This window comes from Sturnira hondurensis, unplaced genomic scaffold, assembly GCF_014824575.4.
Source record: "Sturnira hondurensis isolate 20B ecotype Veracruz unplaced genomic scaffold, ASM1482457v3 Scaffold0006413, whole genome shotgun sequence".
Lineage (NCBI taxonomy): Eukaryota > Metazoa > Chordata > Mammalia > Chiroptera > Phyllostomidae > Sturnira > Sturnira hondurensis.
In genome coordinates, this window is record NW_028079044.1 from 40957572 (window position 1) to 40977726 (window position 20155).

The 20155-nt window shown below is 39.0% G+C and overlaps 1 protein-coding gene across 3 annotated transcripts in view; it reads left to right on the forward strand.

Annotated features, from left to right (window-relative positions):
- Positions 1-20155, forward strand: part of MTBP (MDM2 binding protein) — a 54608-nt gene that overhangs the window by 14127 nt on the left and 20326 nt on the right. For 2 of the 3 annotated variants that reach the window (XM_037048458.1, XM_037048460.1), the window contains exons 10-15: positions 143-215; positions 1917-2037; positions 10701-10874; positions 12218-12325; positions 17357-17518; positions 19451-19568. In XM_037048458.1, the coding sequence (XP_036904353.1) occupies positions 143-215; positions 1917-2037; positions 10701-10874; positions 12218-12325; positions 17357-17518; positions 19451-19568 (756 nt within the window). The remainder of the gene's footprint in view (positions 1-142; positions 216-1916; positions 2038-10700; positions 10875-12217; positions 12326-17356; positions 17519-19450; positions 19569-20155) is intronic. The other variant, XM_037048459.1, reaches the window with a different exon arrangement.

Sequence of the window (20155 nt, forward strand, 5' to 3'; positions counted from 1 at the left end):
AAAGGAATAATTATGAACTCCTGAGGTTAAGATTTTTAGTAAATGGACACAAGCACCTCGTGCACGGGAGAATCCCATGGGCAGTGGGGAGCAGCATCGTATCGCAGCGACCGTTCCCTCACGCCCTTGACTCCTCGTGCAGAGGACTGACCGCGAACAGCACCAGGAAGAGTCCCCTGCTGCTGTTGGAGCAGATTTCATCTCTGCGTGGCAAGGTAGCGGGGTGTCTTGTTTTGTTTGAACTTAGTATTTAAGGATGTGTGAGAAAAGGGACTGTAGTTCGTGAGTCCATTTTTGAATGATTTGGTTTATAGAACATGATTTTGGTCTTAATTTTTATTAAGATACTTTGGACTTTTCATAGTAACTCCAAAGTCCTCTGTAGACATCAAATGATGTCTGTATCACTTTGCTTTTTGGAAGGGATTTTCAAAAACAAGTTTCATACAGGATTTAGAAATGTTTATCGTATTTGCAGAACATGTTTAATCCAGCATACACTGTCTCAAAAATGTGGTCACGTATTTGGCCAGTGGGTCAGGACACATTTATTTCAGGCTCTGAGTTACATGTTGAACTTCCTTTAGCGTCTCTAAATTGTTAGGCTGTAACTGTAATTATAACAATTACGCAGTTGTTGAGCATAACAGAGCCCGGATCTGGCTTGCTCACGTTATCGCCTTGTCTACCCTTTGGGTCATAGAGATTTGCAATGCAATTTGGATGATGAAGTCTTATTTATGCAACAGTGAAGAAGTGGAACTTAGTATTGAGAAAATTACACATAGATCTTTTATATTTAATGATTATTTTGCATTGCTAAATATTTGTAATGTGTACTTCTTGACTGTGTAAAACACGTTTGACTTAAAAGGTTATGACTATAATAATAAAGGAAAATAAACATTTAACTTTTTTTCTTATTTTATTGTTTCTAATACACATATTTTTGTGTCTACTACCTAAGAATATATAAATAAAACTAATAAATAAGCAATAAAACTAGTGCATTAGTACATCATTTGAGTGTCATACATCTCGTGTAACCTGCCCATCTGTACAGGACAATTAAAAGTGGTTTTGCATTAGATTTGGGATCTATGGCAAATATCCTGACTAAATTTCCCCAAAGTTAAAAAAAAAGATATTTATTGGAATGTACTGACTGTTGTAGCTTGTGTTATAAAACAGCTAGCAAAATATTGCTTTCAGAGTTGCAGTTTGTTTTATTCAGTAGTTAATCGAACTGAGAATTTCCCTAAGTATATTTTGTAGTTTTTTGGAAACAAGTATTTAATAAACATCTGTGTGCCCAGTCCTGGGAATACAGAGATGAATTAGTTGGGTTTGCTCATTAAATCAGTGAGAAGCTGCTGTATGTTTTCTGGTGTGTGATTCATGGTTTCTCTGCATTTTACACCTATTAGCATTAAATCTTTAATCTTTAGGAACGAAAGTTGTGAATTTGCCTTCCAAATTATTCTAATTTTGAAGCCAGAACAATAATCCATTCAATCTAAAGGTTATGAAATTATGACCGAGCATGACAACATCTTTTGATGATAGAATTCCTGGCCTCTCGTTAGTTTGCAGAGATGTGAAGAAATTACACCCAAAGCTTGAACTTGAAGCAAATGTGTGAATAACAAGATTTTTAGAGATTTATAACCAGTGGAAAAGGGACGCCTGTAGCTTTGAAGAACTTTCTCTGGTTTTGTTGTCTGGTCTTCAGCTTTTTGGGGGGTTGGGGTGGAGTTGGGGTGTTGTTTTTGTTTCTTAGTTTTTATAGTGGAGCTATCGAGAGAGCATCACCAAGTACGTGTTATACAGGTGCAACGTGAGGGGGAAGTTGTCCGCTGCTGCTGTTCAGGTATTAGTCTCAGCACGTGGTCCCTGAAAGTCTGCTCTGTTTTAAGCAGGTTGGCGCACTTTTTGTATTGCCCTGTACTGTCAGCAACACACCCATTCCACCTCCCAACCAACTCAGTTCGAGAAAATGGAAGGAATATATAGCCAAAAAGCCTAAAACAATCAGTGGTAAGTAGGAAATCTTTAAATTATTTTAGTAGTACAACATAGATACAATATTTATCAAATTTGAAGTGGAGAGAACATTTCTTTATGAGAAAATAATATTTATTACTACTGACTGGAAAGGACCCACGTCATTTTAAGATTTCTTATTACCTCTAACAATCTACTGTGATGTAAAGTATATGCAGCCTTATTCATTCAAAGTCATCAGTGATCTGAAGGCCGATCTAAAGGTCAGGTTAATTAGGTAGCCAATTATATATTGAACATGGGTTTGTTAGAGATATTTTAGAAGTAGAATTTGTAAAAATGAAATGCTTTATTTATTATACAGTATATTAAAAATAGTTGTGATTACAATTTTTGGAAGAAATGAGTAGAACTTCTTTAATAGCTTCATTATATGCTAAGCAGTGTTTTAAGTACTTTAGAAACACTGATTATCTTGATTTTTATAATGGCCTCATAAACCTACTTTGTACCTATTTAACGAACAAGGGATCTAAGGTTCAGAGATTTTACTGAGCTGTTCGTCAGAATCTTGGTTCAAATGTTGGCTCTGCCTGTTAATAGCTCTGTAACTTCCTGAAGGATTTGAACCCAGGCTTGTGTTCTTAACTTCTGTGCTGTGTTGCTCAAATAGCTCACTACACTCAGGATATCATTGTAAAAATGAAATTCTAATTTCTGTTACAAAATCAGATTATTTAAATTCAAATCCCAGTATTTCATAGGTAATGAAAGTTCAAATTGTTAGTAACTTGTCTAGAGTAGCACAGCTGAAGTGTATTCCTTTATATTGTACTTAAATGTAAGTGGTATTTTTGTTAATTTATTTTTCACTGTTGGTGTGGGGGAAACCACATACATACATAGGTATTAGTTTGAACTATGTGCTGTTGCTATATTTGTATATCAAAAATTGTAAAGTGTCAGCAGTTTCCTGTGGTTTGACTTAAAATAAAATATAAAAACAGTGCCCCATTGAAGTATATTTAAGAGTGACTAAAGAATGATTTGTAAAAGTGATTTTTGGTGAAATTCACAAACCCTTTTATGATACTGGGAAAAATTGCAGAAGAACTGTATGTATAAGTGCAATGAACTAAACCCTATTACATTTCTGAAGAAAGAATTTTACATTTAAAACTTGTACTGAAAAACCAGTTGTATTATAAAAGTGCCTGGCTCACGCTTTGTTCACAAAGAAGTGTTATGAAATTGTTACTTCTTGATCGTCGCCTGACTTTATATTACAAATGAAAAAGCTAAGCTACAGAGAAATCAAGAAACTTGAATGTCACAAGGTGAAGTCAGAATTTTCACCCGAGTCTAATTTTCACCTGAATGCATCTAATTTTACATTTGTGAGTTTATTGTTGCCTCATTTTTTAAAAATAAGAATTCTTTTCAAAGGAAGAATTTTAAAGGTACACTTAGGGAAAAAAGTCTTATTATTTTGCTGACAGATGAATCTTTAATAAAAACATTTTAAAAGTAACTAGACTAATGAGAACTGATGAAATGTTTTGAGTTGATGAAGCATGTGCATTCTTCATACTTAAATCATGTGGTAAAAGTATATCGAAAGGAGCCCTGGCGGTGTGGCACAGTGGTTTGAGTGCCCACCTGTGAATCAAAGGGTCTCCAGTTTGGTTCCCAGTTTAGGCTGGGTCTCCAGTAGGGGCCGTGCAAGAGGCAACCACACATTGGTGTTTCTCTCCCTCTGTCCTTCCCCTTCCCCTCTCTAAAAAATAAATAAATAAAACCTTTAAAACATGCATCAAAACTAGTAAGCTGAAACTAACAACGTTAAAATGGTACAGTGTAACTGGTCTGTAAATAATTTCTCTTTTGAGAAAAGGTAAAGGACTCTTAGATTTTGAAAGATTTTAGTGGTATAAAGTATTCTCTCAGTCAGCAAATACTTACTGTGTGCCTACTGTATTGAGGGCATTATTCTAGGTGCTAGGAATTCAGTCGTGAACAATGGCAACCAGCGTTACCAGGCTAACTTTCACTGAACACACCACTCAACAACATAATCATTCTCTTCAGGGGTATAAGAAACATTCTTCTGGAGGGGTTTATATTTGTTAGGCTGTTAAATGAGGCTCAAATTTTAAAGGATAGAAATCATACTCAGTATGTTCTCCAATTATAGTGGAATTAAATTAGAAATCAACAATAGAAATCAGAGAAATGCTTTAAATATTTGAAAATTAAATAGTACACTTCTAAATAATATGCTTACATTTCTATAGGTCAAAGGAGAAATCAGAGGGGAAATTAGAAAATAGTTTTAACTGAATGAGAATAGGAACAAAACATAAATGTGTGGAAAGCAGCTACAGCAGTACTTAGAGAATTAAATACTTACCTTACAATGGAAGTGAGACTAAAATCCATAATCTAAACATCAACCTCAAGAAGCTAGAAGATTAAATCCAAGTAAGTACTAGGAAGGAATTTAGACGAGAAATCAGTGAATCAAATACTGAGGACTGTTGCTAACAAACGAAGTGCAAGACCCGTGCACTGAAAACGGCAAAACAGTACTGAGGGCAATCAAAGGAGACCTAAGTGACGGGGAGAGACACCGCGTTCGTAAATTGGAAAACTGGGCTTAATTAGAAAGCTGCTTCTCTCCAAGTTGGCCTATAGATTCAGTTCAATCTCCAACAAATCCCAGGAGGACTTTGCATAGAAATTGACTACACCAAATTTACCGTATTTTGCCCTGTATAACGCTCTCCCGTGTATAATGTGCACCCTTATTTTTCTCTCAAAAATTGGCACAAAAAAGTGCGCATTATACATGGCAAAATATGGTATATGGAATTGGAAAGGACCTCAAATGGCCAAAACAGTTTGTAGAGGAAGAGCATTTGAGAACCTGTACTAGCGGGTTGACAACTTACTATAAAGCCACAGTACCGAGGACCATGTGGAGTTGGGCTAGGAGTGCACGTATGTCATGGGCCAGAACAAAGACATGGACGCCAGTGGGAACAGGGCGTCTCCTCAACATAGTGCTGGGGGACAGGGTAGCCATGTGTAAAAAATTACATAACTTTATCTTTTTATACAAAAATTAACTCAAAATGGACTATATACCTAAATGTAAACTCTGCAACTGCAAAACCTCTGTAAGAAAACGTGTACAGCAAAAGGGTGATCTGTAAAGAGAAAAACTAGGAATTGATCAAAATTAAAAATGACCAGTTTTTGAAAAACACTTAAGGAAAAGTTTCAAAGACTACTGAGAAAAAATATGTAAGTATGCATATCTAACAACAACATACACAAGGTGGGTCGAAAGTACGTTTAGAGTTCACGTGGAACATAGTACAATAATGAATAAACAATAATACAAGAATAAACTTTCACATACAACTGTAGGCCCATTTTTGCCACATCCCATGTATATATGTATATAAAATTCTTACAACTCAGTAAGTAGACAACCAATTAGTGAGTAGGTAAGAAATGTGAATCCACCTCTCGCTAAAGACGTATGAATAGCTAATAAAGAACATGAAAGATGCTCGACATCATTAGTCTTTGGGGAAATGCCAGTTAAATCCACAGTCCCATTCGATAACACACGCACTGGAACGGCTGTTCCTGAAAACAGCGCCTCTCAACTGTTGGAGATGTGGAGGAACTGCAGACCTCTCACTTTGGGGGGGTGTGAAGTGGTGCAGCCACTGCAGGAAACAGCTGGGCAGGTAGACGCGCCCTGGGTCACCCGGCCCAGTGCCTCCATTCCTAGGGGAAATGAGAACTGGCTTCACACAAAGCTTGCGAGCTACTGTTTGTTAAAAACGGTATTCTAGGGCTAAGAGTCGGAGACTGCAGACTTTCATCAGCCGGTGAATAGATGGACGGTTGGTTCTGTCCACACCACGGAGGACTCTCAGCAATAAAAAGGCATGAAAAGTTTTGGGTGCCCCTAAATATGCTAAGTTTATAAAGTTGGGCTTAAAAGACTACTATGTGGTTTCTTCTATGTAAAATTTCTGGAAAAGATGGAGACAGAAAGCAGATCAGTGGTGGCCTGAGGCCATGAGTAGGAGATGAGACTGCAAAGAGATAATGGAAGATTTTCAAAACTGGATTATAGAGGTGGTTGCACAATTGTATAATTCACTGAAATGAATCAAATGTAGTTCTGGTATATGTATGTAGATTTGTCTATGTACATTGTAGCTCATTAAAACTTTTTTTTTTTTTTTTGGTAAGAAGCACCTGAAGACCCTTAGACCTAGATGCAGCCTCTTCAGTGATTCTTAGCACCAGCTCACATTAGAATCACCATGACAGTTACTAAAAAATTTTTTAGGAAGGGAAAGTCAAACTGGGTCCTACATGGGAACAAGTAAATCTGAGGGAACCAGGGCCTCAACAGTTTGTAATACCACCTGAGTATTTCAGATGTGCACCCAGGATTTGAGGACCTCTGTCCCAGGTGTGTTCTCTGCAGCCTTAGGCCAGTGGGCCACTGTAACTGAAGAGTCTTTCAGATGCTTTGAGTCAGAAAAAGGATTTAAAATGACTACCTTAGGCCTTTAATTCCGGGGCTGGAGAATGAGGACAATGCTTGCTTAGGGTATCTCGAAAACTTGTTTGACTCACAACTGGTAATGAAGGTAAACATTTTTTAAACTCTGCAGTCTCTTTTTGTTATTCTGTCCAATCTTAAATGTTTTCTGTGTCTGTGGAACAACAAAGAGATCATTGTTTATGAGAGTGAGTAAGGTTGAAGCAATATTCTGAATAGCTTCTCTGTTCATTGCAGCTTTTAAATTGCATATTTTACTGTATTGTAACTGAGAGGAAGTGTACACAGTTTAGGATCTTGGTGTTATTTGTTTAAAATAGCCATGGTGGAATTTATAAATCCTGCCTTTTTCGTAATCTTCCCAGTAGGAGGCTTCATGAACCTACTCAACAGTGCTATCATTTCTTTTTAGATTCTTTCTAGAACAGAAGCAGGGCATGTTCTTGGATAGTGTCAGTGACAGCTACATTTTGCACTAAATCGTTCAAAGCTTAGCCTGACAAATACGGTGGGAGATGAAGCTAGCCAATACATTTTTTGGAAATGCTTTGTGAATGAATGTACAGTAAGTAGCTCGATTTATTTTCATCTCGTTTCTCTTCAGCTGACCCTAAGGGCCATTTCAAAGGGTGGGTCTAGAATTGCTTGAACAATGATATAATTGGAAAGTATGTAGCCTCCTAAAATGCTTATTGTGAGAATTCTGTTTTATTGTTTACTATATACCATGATTATCAAAGTAATTGGGAATATGATTTTGTCATTTTTTAAAGAATATATATATGTATGTATATATACATATATATTCACTTAAACAGAATATCCTGTTTCCTGAATTATCTTCAGGTATTTTTCATTATGTCATTTGAAATCCCCTTTACATGAATGTGATTTTGTTTTGATATTGTTGAGCTCTTATAAGAAAGGGGGTTACCACGGGGTTTTAAGAACTGCTGAGAAGCTTAGTGACATAAACCATGACTCAGTTTTTATTATACTCGAATTTTGTTCATTTTCACTATAGTTTATATGTTATTTGTAAGATTTGTTAAAACTAAAGGAAACTGGTAATTTCTGCTTCTCCCATTTTCCCCATATTTACAGTAGATCCAAAGTGGGTGTTTGGTTTTGGTGGAGAGGGGGTCTGCAAGCCAATGAATCTCTTATAAGTTGATAGTATAAAAATAACGGATGAAAATAGATAGGAATTTTGTGTTGTAATCATTTGCCCTTATTTCTTTAGGAAGAGCTATGAGAATTGATTACACTAATTATAAATCTGTTACTCTCTGTGTTTACATAAAAATTATTTAGTAAGTCTTCAGTTAACACCTGCTGTATCCGGAACATTTTTTAAATGACTGCATAGTTTTTATGTTGGGGGAGTTCTGTAAAATATTTTTCTTTTAAGGAAAATAAGGCTTCAGTGATTAAAATTTTGATAGAGGTAATGGGATTTAAATAAATGTGAGAAAGGAGGTCATGGATTGAAGAGACACATAACTTAAGTTGGCAACTTGCTAATTGGCAAATGAATTAAGGTCCCTGTAACTCTTGGCAAACATTAGTTTCAAATACAACTGGTAACAAGTTTTTCCTTTGTAATAAACCTTTTCTAAATTCCTTTTCTAAGATCGATGTTTATGAATAGGATTACTATCTCTCTTACAACGTAGTTGCAAACATTTTGGGGAGGGGTGTAGGTTCTACCTCACAATATGCTCATATCTGTGAAATAAACTTCTGTAATAAACTAGCAGTAGACTTTTTTCTTAGTGTATCTAAGAATTTTGAAGTTATTGTTGCATCGTCTTCCAGTTTTGGTGCTGTTTAGAATTCTAGGGGCCATTCTCACTTTTTTTAAAAATTAAGAAACATGCATTTTCTCTGGCATTGTATAAAATCACCAACTTCTTGGTCCTAGTCTTCTGAATTTTCGTGCTGATGCACTTGGTAGGTCTATTTTTATTCTCATATTGGGCCCTAAGCATGCCTGGGGGCTTGTCTTTTTATTGGGACAATGTCGTTGTAATTATTTTGTTGATAATTCCCTTTCCTCCATTTTCTGATGTTCTCACTTGTGTTAGCCTGTTTCATGTTATTTCTCCTGGTTTGGGTCTCTCTCCCCACTTCTTCCTCAGCTATTTTCCTTTTTCTTTCTTTTATTTTGTCTTTTTAGTCTACTTTCTGATAGATTTGCTGAACTTTATCTTCTAATTTATTAGTTGAAACCATTATTTCTGCATTCTAAATTTTAATTTCCATGAGCTCTTTCAAAGTTAATGTCCTTTTCTTGTAATTTTCTGTTCATATTTAGTAGATGCAATATAATCTCTGAGGATTTTAGTGATCTGATTTGTTTGTTTTTGTCTTTGTGATTTTTCTTAAATGAATTTCTCTGTTTCTTTGCAACTCACTTTTTTTCTGTTTATTTTGGCATCTAGCATTCATAGTAGAGACTTCCCTTAAGGCCTCGTAATGGTTGCCTGTCGGCTCATATTTAAGAGAAAGTGCCAGAAAGCTGACTGGGAAATTTGGGTGCGTGGGCAGAGCTTGTTCACTAGGATCTTCATCTTAGGGTGATCTCACTGCAGCATTACATTAGATGATCCCCAATATTGGGATGCTCTAGTCTGTCCTCAAGGACCGACCACATTTCCGAAAGAAGACTCAGTTCTGCGGTCTGGCTTCCAAAATCCTGGGAGCTCTGTCGGTGAAGAGAAGGGCTCAGTGTCCATTCAGGACCGGAGGGCTCACTTGGTCCTCTGGTAATCAGCCCTGACCCTGAGCTCTCTGCCTGTACATTCGCAGGCCAGAGACATCTAGGGTTACTTTCTCCGGAGAATAAACCACAGTCCTCTGGGCTGGGGAAGGGAGAGTCATTTACTTGAATAGAATAAGGAGGAATGAGGAGGCCACGCTGCTTCTCAAACAGACCTTCAACTTGACGTTTCATTTCACTTTCATTTTGATTCCAACGCCTTCTGGGGCCGCCATCCCAGAGTCTCTTATGCGTTGTAGTATAAACTGTTCTGCTTCTGAGCTTTCGCCCCTGTTTTTCTCCACTTCTCTAGCATTGGAGAGACTAAGGCCTGTTACCAATTGTTCATCTGCTTTCCTGCTTTTAAAATTTAGTTGCTGTTCTCCTCTCTCAGCTATTAGTCCTTGTAGATGTATGCTATTTTAAAATTCTCTTTATTCTCATTTCATGGAGTTTCGGGAGAGAGTGAAAATAAATGCTTATGTACAATTCACCATCTTCAACAAAAAGGACTCTGCTTCTATTTTTACTCTCAAAGGCTTCACGGTTTTTCTTCGACCTTCACGATAACCCTCACTTGATTTGTTTTTAAAATATACTAGGAGCTGTCGTAACTGACCTTCACGTAACTGGCATGCCAGATTAATGAATGCTCTCCATCCCCTCTGCAAAGATACATTGGGGTGCCCACTGCAAAGAGCAGAAAGCTACTCTTAAGTACTTCTGTACACTTCTGTTCTCACCAGTCGAGTTTTGCGTGTCTGCAGGGGTCAGTTTGTTGCCCTTTAAAGAAATGGAAGCTGGAAATCGTGGTTGATACTTTATAGGTATGGGCATGAAATATCATGGAACTCTAGTGAGCTACATCAGAAGTTAGTAAGTGAAATTAAAATGTATCTTTTTATGATTTGTATCTTTTTATGATTCCATGATTTTCTTTTTTTCCTTTTATTCTCTGATTTTAATAGCTTTTTCAGTTAAATGAGCAACTGGCTAGCCCCAAATGTATTGGGTAACATGTTGTTTTAAAACAACACAGAAGCGCGGGCTGCGAACCAAAGTGTCGCTGGTTCGATTCCCAGTCAGGGCACATGCCTGCATTGCAGGCCAAGTCCCCACTTAGGGGCACATGAGAGTTACCCACACATTGATGTTTCTCTCCTTCCCTTCCTCTCTCTCTAAATATAAATAAAAATAAAATCTTTAAAAAATGTTGCCTGTTCCAATGAAAAAAAAAACCCCACACAGAGTCATTATTATGTTCTGTGGGTCATGTGTATGGTTCTGCCACATTTTGTGCTGGATTTCCACATACTTAACAAGATCATTGTTTTTGTTTAGTTCCAGATGTTGAAGTGAAAGGAGAGTATTCCAGCTATTACCTCTTGTTACAAGGTAGTGACAGTAGAAAATGCAAAGCCACGCTGATTTGCTCAGCAAACCAGATCAATGGCGCATTTGCCCTCAGTTTCATTCATGGAAAGATGAAGGCAAGGACAGAAGAAACCCAAATGAGTAAGTGTTGACTTTGGTGGAAACCATTGTTTACATTTGTTTGTGTGTGTAATTAGCTTGCGTGGTTCTTAATGAATTTTTTTCCCCAAACTCCATTTCACTTTCAGTGAATTTATTTTAAGTATATTATTGTGTATTTGAACAATTTGGAGTTTAGAGAATTAATCCCTTTTACATTATACCCAGTAAAATTGTCTAGATCAGGTCTCCAATTCAAATAGGAAATTTTTAGTATATTCCAGTTGAAACACGTTATTTTTCTATAACTTCTCATTTTCATTTACTATCTCTCAAGCATCTTGTTCTGTTTTACATCTCATCTGTTCTCTTCCTACTGTATGTTTTGGCTATCTATTACTATGTAAAAAACCACACCCAATGTAGCTCAAAATGACTATTTTTATGTCACGTAGTCCTGTTGCCTGGGCTCAGCTGGCCATTTCTGTATTGAAGTCCCACATAGGACCGCAGTCACACGCAGCCGGGGCCCGAGTCATTGGAAGGCCTGGTGCTGGGGGAGTGACACGGCTTCCCCAGCCGCACTTGGCCCCTGGGTTAGGACGGCTGCGGCAGGTGAGAGTTGATTTTGGCTTCGTGCATACTCTCCTCCTGGCCAGCCCGGGCCCTCCCTCAGCATCGGAGTCACGGGGTGGTCTGATTTCTTAGGTGGCCGCTGACTTACAGCAGTTGTTGTAAGAAGTCTCAAGGCTCTCTGCGACCTAGCCTGGAGGTCGTTCACGATCACTTACCATACGTGATTGGTTTCCCAGGACCAGCCAGGATTCCTTGTGGAAGGACTGCACAGGGGATAGCAGGACATGTGGTTCACTGGGGGGCCATCTTTAAAGGCTAGCGACCCTACTCATTTTTAATTTAATTACAATTATTGGGGTGACATTGATTAATCACAGTGTGTAAGTTTCAGTGTACAGCTTTATCATACGGTACCTGTGTACTTGCTCTGTTGCGTGCTCACCACCCGAAGTCTGTTCTCCTTCCATCACTGTGTACTTGACCCTCTTTACTCTCTTTGTCCTCTCCCGAACCCCTTCTGTGTGAGAGTGTCAGTAGCTCACCCCGCAGAGGACAGCATGATAGAGGGAATTCTCCTCGGCTGCCTGCAGTCCCTCCATTTAAGAAGCAGGTCAAAGTTTAAAATGCACAATAATTTAATATGTTTATGTTTCTCAGCTCAATTATTGTTTACTTTGAAATATGCAAGGTCAATAGAGATAAGTAATTGACTTTTACTTTCTAAATTATATGGTAACACATTAGCTGCAAACTGAATGTTAATTGTTGTCACAGCACATCTTTAATCCTGACGTTTTTCTGTGTCTCAGGCTTTCCTTTTGACTTCATGTCACTTCCACATTTTTCTGGGGAGCAGCTTATACAGAGAGAGAAGCAATTAGCTAAGGTTCAAGCTTTGGCTTTGGAAGAATGTCTGAGTAAGTAACCATCTGTGCATTTTGTTTCACTGTGAGGGTGTTGACCGTGCAGACACCATGCACCGTTGTCTCCACGCCTCGCTCGCTGTCTTCCCTCGCTATCACCCTGGTTCTTAGAGCTCCTGTTCTCGCGGAGGCGCTGCGAAGTAGGAGGCGTCTGTGACTGTCTCTCGCTGTTCCTCTTTCTTTGTACGTCATGTTAACATTTATAGAAAAGTCTCTCCGGGAAAATTGTGTACGTCACCATTTTTAACTGTATGCTGGAAAACATACCTACATTTTATTGTGGTTAATGTAAATCTCTTTATAAAATGTTTCTTTATATATTTTTAACTGTCATAAGAGGATGGAGACTACAAATAGAAGAAAATGCAAGTTCAGAGCAATTAATATGTTAACTTGAGCACTGATTCTTAGACTTGAATTATGGGTACCCATATCACTACGCACGTATCACGTACTGGGTGAAGTCAGCACTACGGATTTTTCTTTAATCAAGTAATTAACACCTTTTCAAGGGTCTGTGTTTAAGGGGTTTTTTTTTAGTCTGTTACTAAATATTAACTTGGTTATCAGTCTTTATTTCTTTTTAGTCCTCACCCAAGGATATGTTTGTGGATCTTAGAGAGGAAGGGAAAGAGAGAGAGAGAGAGCGATCACTGTGAGAGGACAACACTGATCGATTGCCCGCACGCTCACCCTGACCCGGGGCTGCACCCCCGGCTACTTGGTGTCCGGGACGATGCTCCAACCAACTGAGCACCCGGCCGGGGCTGCATTGTCTCTTTTGATACTTACAGTTTTCTCTCTAGATTTAGATGATTTGTCCACTGTTAATAATGTATCAGTAAATTCTTATAATTTAAATATTTTCGTAATGGACCCAACATGAATGTGATTAAGAATAAATATAAGTAAAATTTGTAATTTTATAATTTATATTTACCCGATTTTTTGGTAATTTCTAACTTTTTGTATTTGGAAATATTAGAATCTCATTACACTGATTTTTAAGGAAAAGGCTTAAGAATGCTGCCAATTTTTAAATAAGTGACTGTTCAGTGTGACGCAAAAGAACCCCAAGACAGCATTGCTGTCACTTTGCCCAGTACCGTGGTCGCTGCTCTGCGCTTTCCACGATTTTCCGATGTTTGCAGGACCCAGTGCAGACCCAGGTGGCGCTCCGTCTGCTGATCCATTAGAGATTCCTCCTCTCTGAGTTTTCTTCATACATTCCTGGTTATTACCTGCTTTTTTACGAATAGCATTCTTTCGTTCATTTATCGTTTTACTTTAGTCCATTATATTTCTCCCAAATCTGCCTGCCACTTGAGTGTGATCTCATTTGTGTAGAGATGATTTCTCACCTCGGTAAATTACCCTGCTTGTAACCCTGTAACCTTCATCTGCTTTCTTTCTCTCCATTCCTGCATCATCAGAATCAACAGGAAGTCTTCCCCTGCTCTCCAGGTTGCCCGATACTGTCGTACAATTGACACTTTTAGTAGGCATGCCAGGCTCATGATTTAAGTACGTTTTTGGAGTCAATAAACATGTAGGGCTCATTTCCAAAGCATGCAACTCACTGTACATCTTTCAGGTGAGAAGAATCATTGATAACTTGTGTTTCAGAATAGCTCCCAGCAGCCTTTTATTTTCTCACTAGGAAGGTGTAATAAAAGCAGCATGCGTTACCCCTCTTACTGGACCATTACCAGTGTTCTTGACTGCAGAAACCACATGTTACTTATCAGGGGTCATAACTGGGATGACTCTCCCAACAGCCACCTCGGTGAGGTGGGATTTCAGAGGCATTTCTCATAAAAACCAGAAGTCAGCCTGTTCCCTTGTATCACTGATGTGCCGACCTCAGCTGGTGTGATGAATGTGCTTTCATCCTCTGCGCCGTAGGGCACAGCACGGTGCTGCGCAGGCAGGGCGTGCTAAATGTCCATTGAAATAAGTTCTCTGTGAATTTGTACTTTATTATAGAGGAAAATATTGATAGTCCAGGGGTGTTTTTAAAGCGAGACATTTTTATAAAAGTAATACGTGAGTGTACTTTAGATATTCAAATGGAACTGGAAAACTTTGCGGGGAAACAGCAGTGCCCTCCTGCCCCTCCTCATCCTCGGTCTCATCCGCAGGCAGCCCCCCCCTCGGCTCTTCCAGTGAGTTTTCCTGACCTTCCAGTTTTCTGAATAATGGGTGTGGGCTGCTATTTCCTGATTTGCCAGTTTCAGGCATTATCTTCACGTCTAAGATAAAGACTTAGTGTTTCCCACATCAGCTCCTCATTCTCTTCCCACCCTTCATGGTGAAGTCCCGAAGTTCCGTTAAATCGGTGGTTGGTTCTAACAGTACTGTGGATACACACAACTTCACTGCTGAGTCACGTCCTGTACGATGGTGGTCGATGATCATCAACTCTTCTTTCTTGCATAATCTTTGCTTTGCTGTTGGTTGATGGTCACTTTCTTTTTAATTTGCCTATTCTGTACAGGCAGACTATTATGTTTTCTTCATGACATGAAGAGGCACCAACATTTCTTCCACCCACCCATCATTGACTTCGTCATATGGTCAGACACAGCGGCCCCATTTTACTTCTCTTCATTGCTTTCCGGAGTGTTGCGTGTGTCACTGTATCATAGTACAGCAGATGGCTTTTCCGGCTTCCCGCTGTCCTGAGGATGCTCCCTTCCCTCCTTGTACAATCGAGCTCCTTTTCTTTACACTTGTCACCCTCCGTTCCCTGGGGTGCTCACGTGTGTGGTCGGAACACATCCTCCAATAATTTATTGAGTAAAATTTTGTGGGTATAAATTTCTCAAGTTCCTGCATGTCTGAAAATACCTTTACTGGGTTATTGATAATTCACATAGGATTCCAGTTTGAAATCACTGATGCTCAGAGTTTTAAAGACGTTTCTTCATTATTATCTGCATTGCTGTGTGGAGAAATTTAATACCACTCTTATCCTTCGCATTGATGTATTTTGGTGTATTTGTTTTTACCCTCTTCCAGAACCTGTACTTCCTGAAGCTTTGTCGCTAAGTTACTCAGAACCACAGTGTGTGTCCCCCCCCTCTGCAGTTTATTGAGCTCTGTACTCGATGAGCCATTTTAATAGAATATTCACATTCTGAAGTCTGAAAAAAGTTATCTGTTTAATAATTTCCTTTCTCCCATTTCCTCTTTTCTTTCTTTCTAAAACACTTATCTATTGGTCTTTTGGACAGGATGCCTACCTTTCCTTTCCTTTTATATATTATCTTTTTGTTCTAGTTTCTGGGGCATATCTTGCATTTTTAAGCCCTATTATGGAATTTTAAAAATCTGAGCTTTTATGTGCTTTTTTTGAAAAGTCTTTTCTTGTCCATTGAGTTTTCTTTTATCAGCGCTTCCTGTACTTGTTTCATGGGCATGGTATTTTTTCCTTATTTCTATGAGAATATTAATTTCAGAAAACTTTTTTTCCTGTAATGTTTATATTTCTGCTGGGCTCCTTTTTTCTCTCTGCTTACTTTAGTTTCTCTTTTTCATTCTGGACTTTTTTTTATTTAGTTGAGTGAGGGAACAGTGAATAATACCCATTTTTCCTTCCAAAGCGGAAGCAGTTAAGATTTAAACTTAAGACACATGCACACAGATGGTGGTGCATTACAGATAAAAGCTGCACTTAAAGAAGTGACTTAGTAGGTCTACAGCTGGGTAGGTTTCCTGATACACACACCCAGAACTGAATTTATCCCCGAATGACTGCCGGGCCACCCTGTGGGGGCAGGGCCCTCAGCACCTTGCAGGGAGCATGCTTTCTGAGCACTTGCTGGCTCAGATGGAGCGGGTGGGTCTGGTCAGAGCACACCAGGTTTCTTCTCCAGACTAGCTCAGCGAGTGCTGGGAGGGACAAGGGTGCTGCAAGCGTTCCTCACTCAGCCCTCACACAGGTGGTAGGAGCATGGCCATGCGCAGTCCCTCTCCCCTCAACAACTTTCTTTTAAATGTCTGGTGGTCCCCCCGCCCCGACTGCCCTGTTTTAAATGGGAGGTTCTGTGCCTCACTCTCACATGCTGGAGTACCTGGCAAGCTGTGTTGTGGAGCGATGGAGTAACAATTCCAGATTCTGTGTGCGAGGTCTACCTCTGCTCCCACTTCAGTGTCTGCATCCGTGTCTCCTCTCTGGGAGCATTCAGTTTTTCAAAAGGAAAATTCTTTCGTCTCTCCAGCGGGCATCTGTAGCTGCCAGCTTTCTGACCACAGGGCTAGGCGTCTGACCACCTGTGTAACTCTTAATTAACCTTAGTTTTAACTCCAGCATCAATACTTCCCTTGATGCACCTGATATTTCATAGTCTGAGACTTTTCTGTTTCTACCCCCCAAAATTAGAGCAAAGGCATCTGGCTCTGAGGGCCGGAGGGTGGCTGGGTGGGGACATTTAGTTCTCACTGGTCCCTCTGTAAGCCTCCGAGGGTCCGGTCCTGTCTTAGCCTGTGACCTTTCTGGCGACTCCCTAATACCACAGAGGTAGTGCATCTGCTCTGCCGGCTCCACCCCCGTCTGATCTTCCAAGGAGTGTTGAAAACTGTCATTCGTCATCGTTTCTTCTTTGGTTGTCTTATGTGTTCTTTACCGTGATGTTAGGTTTTAGAAAAGAGAAGGAATAAGTGGCAGTGACCGCGATACCACATTTAGCTTGTTTCAGTACACTCTCATGGGGTTTATTTTTACAAAAGCACCAGCACGAGGTTCTGCAAGATACTTTTGAAAACTGGTGAACTTGCTTTACTGTTTATAACCTTTCTGTGCTAATAGCTTGCTCTTTCTCTTTCTCTCTCATAGCTCAAAACTCTGCCATCATCTACAAATGGGGTTGGAATGAAAGCAGGCCCACCCAGGAATGTTGTTTTGCTGGGGAAACTACTTATTTTAGTTTTGAGAGCATTTCCCATAAAATGAGTAGTAGATGTGCTTTGGAGAGAACCTAAGATAATAGTGATGTCGTAATCCTATGGACCCTTGTCTTCCAGAAAGGAGAAAGTTGGCAGGGCAGCCGGAGGTGTTGTCTGCTGACGAGTTCAAACATCTGTTCACACTCACACGGGAGCGCTTCCTAGATCGTTTTGATGCTGCTGTTCCTAAAACAATTGTAAGAAAAACAGACAAAATTAATATTTCCAGTCCATTAAATGGTAAGTTTTTTGTTACTTTAAGTATTAGTTATTTTTTGTGTATGGCATTTATGACAGTTACTGTTTATTACTAAAACCAATAAAATGTTGATCAAAATAAAATGAATCTTATAAATTTAACACTGGCATCTATTTGTATATACAAGTCCAGCAGATCCTCAAGTAACATCATTTCATTCAATGATGTTTCACTACTGTGTTGCCAAAATGCCATAGAAACGTAACTCTTGTTCATATTAAATTTGTTTAATTATGTCATTTTACTTAAAGTTATGGCACTACTGATGGTGTTAAGTGAAGACTTACTGGATATATATACATATGTATGTGTGTGTATATATATGATGAGCTGTATTTCTAATCATTGAAGTGTTGAACATTTTCTGGTTACTTCCTTTAAAAAGCATGTTCAGTGTAATAATTGTTTTTGAGTGAAAGGAGAAGCTTTTAGGGTGATCCATACTACTTTCTAAGCTGCTGGGATGGGTGGTTTCTATTAAGCTGTGTTTCCATAAGGTGAGAAAAGCAGAGCCCACACAGGACATGTAATATAGTTAGAGCTACACGTAGTAGATGCTCCACATTTGCCATTTGTAGTGGGAACCGTCTCCTACCTTAACTGAGGGAGGTGGAAATCATTTCTATATTAACTTGCATCTCTTTCTATGTTCCTGATTTCTATTGTGATGAATTTGAATAGGATGAAGCTGTTCGAGGTGTAACAAAAAAGCATTTGAAGGTGGCCTAGCATTTTAAATGTACAGGGTAATTTTTGTTTTTACTCTGTGAGGATCATTTTTATTCCTTAGATTAGTAAGAAATTGACTGAATGTTGGTTGAGTACCTTTTGTTTCTTTGACACCATGAAGGTACACAAAGAAGTAAAATTTTGGGTTCTTGGCTTTCTACGGGCCTCTGATCTATTTGGAAAGCAAAATGTAAACAAAGCTTCTGGAGGCCACATTCCAGAGCCCAGGCTCTGCAGCTGGACCGCCAGGGTTCCAGTGTAGTGTTGTCACTTGTTTGCGGAACGTCCTTGGGCTGTTTAATGTCTCCACACATCCCTTTCCTCTTGTTTAAAGTGGGGACAGTAATGTTACTTACTCACTAGACTCATTGTCAGGATTAAATGTGTTGATACATATAAATCTCTTAGAGCATAATAAATGCCAAAAAATTAGTAAGCTACCATTTCCATTGTCATTACCATTTCATCATTGTCTCACCTCATTACCAGAGTTAAGTAGTTGTTTGGAGTAATTGGAAAGGTGTTAGAGGCAGTGGATCGTTACATGTATAACTGACGGATACGTCCAGTAAGTGAGGGCACAGCTTCTTGGTTACAGCCTGGGATCTGGTGCAAAAGTAACAAGTTTGAATCCCGGCTCTGCAGCTTGCTTGCTATGTGACCTTGGGCAAGTTTTCTAACCACTGTGAGCCTCAGTATTTTTAGCTTTCAGTTGGGGATGATGTAGGTTGTTATGAGGATTAAATGGATTATTAATAAATTGCTTAGGAAGTTGCCTTGTATGGAGTAAATGGTCTGTATTTGTTGGTTAAGTAGATAAATAGAATTTGGAAGAGAATAATCTAACCAGGATAGAATAGTTACAGAACTGTTTGTTAGGAATTGAGGGGCTTGATCTATGTCTTGGGTAATGTGCTCTTATTATGAGGAGATAGTAAGAAAATGAAGCTTAATAGTGATTTTTTTTAATTTCAAAAAACCTTTGTTCTGGCATTTTGCACAGTTCAGGCCATCAGAGATAGCCTTCCTAATGCCGAGGTTGCCTGTTTGTACACATTCATACAGACGCTCCCTCCCCCCACACCACAAGGATGTATGCATGTATCTCCATGTACACATTTTTATATAGCAGAGTTCAGTACGTTGGTGCTTTTCAGTGCTTATGTGTAATTCTGTCTCTTTAGACACCGGTCCCGTGGAACCTAGTTCTTCACGTCTAATGGAAACCAATCCTCTGGAATGGCCAGAAAGGCATGCTCTTCAAAATTTGGAAACATTTGAGAAAGCTAAACAAAAAATAAGGTAATATTTAAACAGCTCAGTATTTTTAAGTGAACTTTTTTTACTCATTACTTTGTGTTTTTGCGATATTAGTTTTTTTTATAATTTTGTTATAAAAGAATTATATGCTTTAGATAGATAGATAGATAGATAGACAGATAGACAGACAGATAGGTAGAATTACAGAGTAGTACATCAAGAAAATATTCTTCCCTTGCCTTCTCCTTGTGGTTTCTGGGTCTACATAATTACAACAAGCGTTTTCCTGAATGGCTTTCAGACTGTCTTCCACTGCCTTCTTCCAAAGTACTGCAAGTCACATTCTACATGTAGCATTGTGTTGGTAACATTTATGGCTGGCTATAACACTTTGTTCATTCATATCAACAGATATGTATTGAGTGCCACCTAATTATGCACAGTGAATAGAGGAAACAAAGGGACTAGGGTAGAATTATTTGGTTTGTTGAGGGAAGGGAAGTGGTGGAAATGTAGATGACGTTGGATGGTCAGGGACCGTTCTTCAAGGAAGATACTTTTGAGCTGGGACCTAATGGACAAGTGAGTGAAGTGCATTATAGATCCCGTAGATCTGGGATTTTATTGTG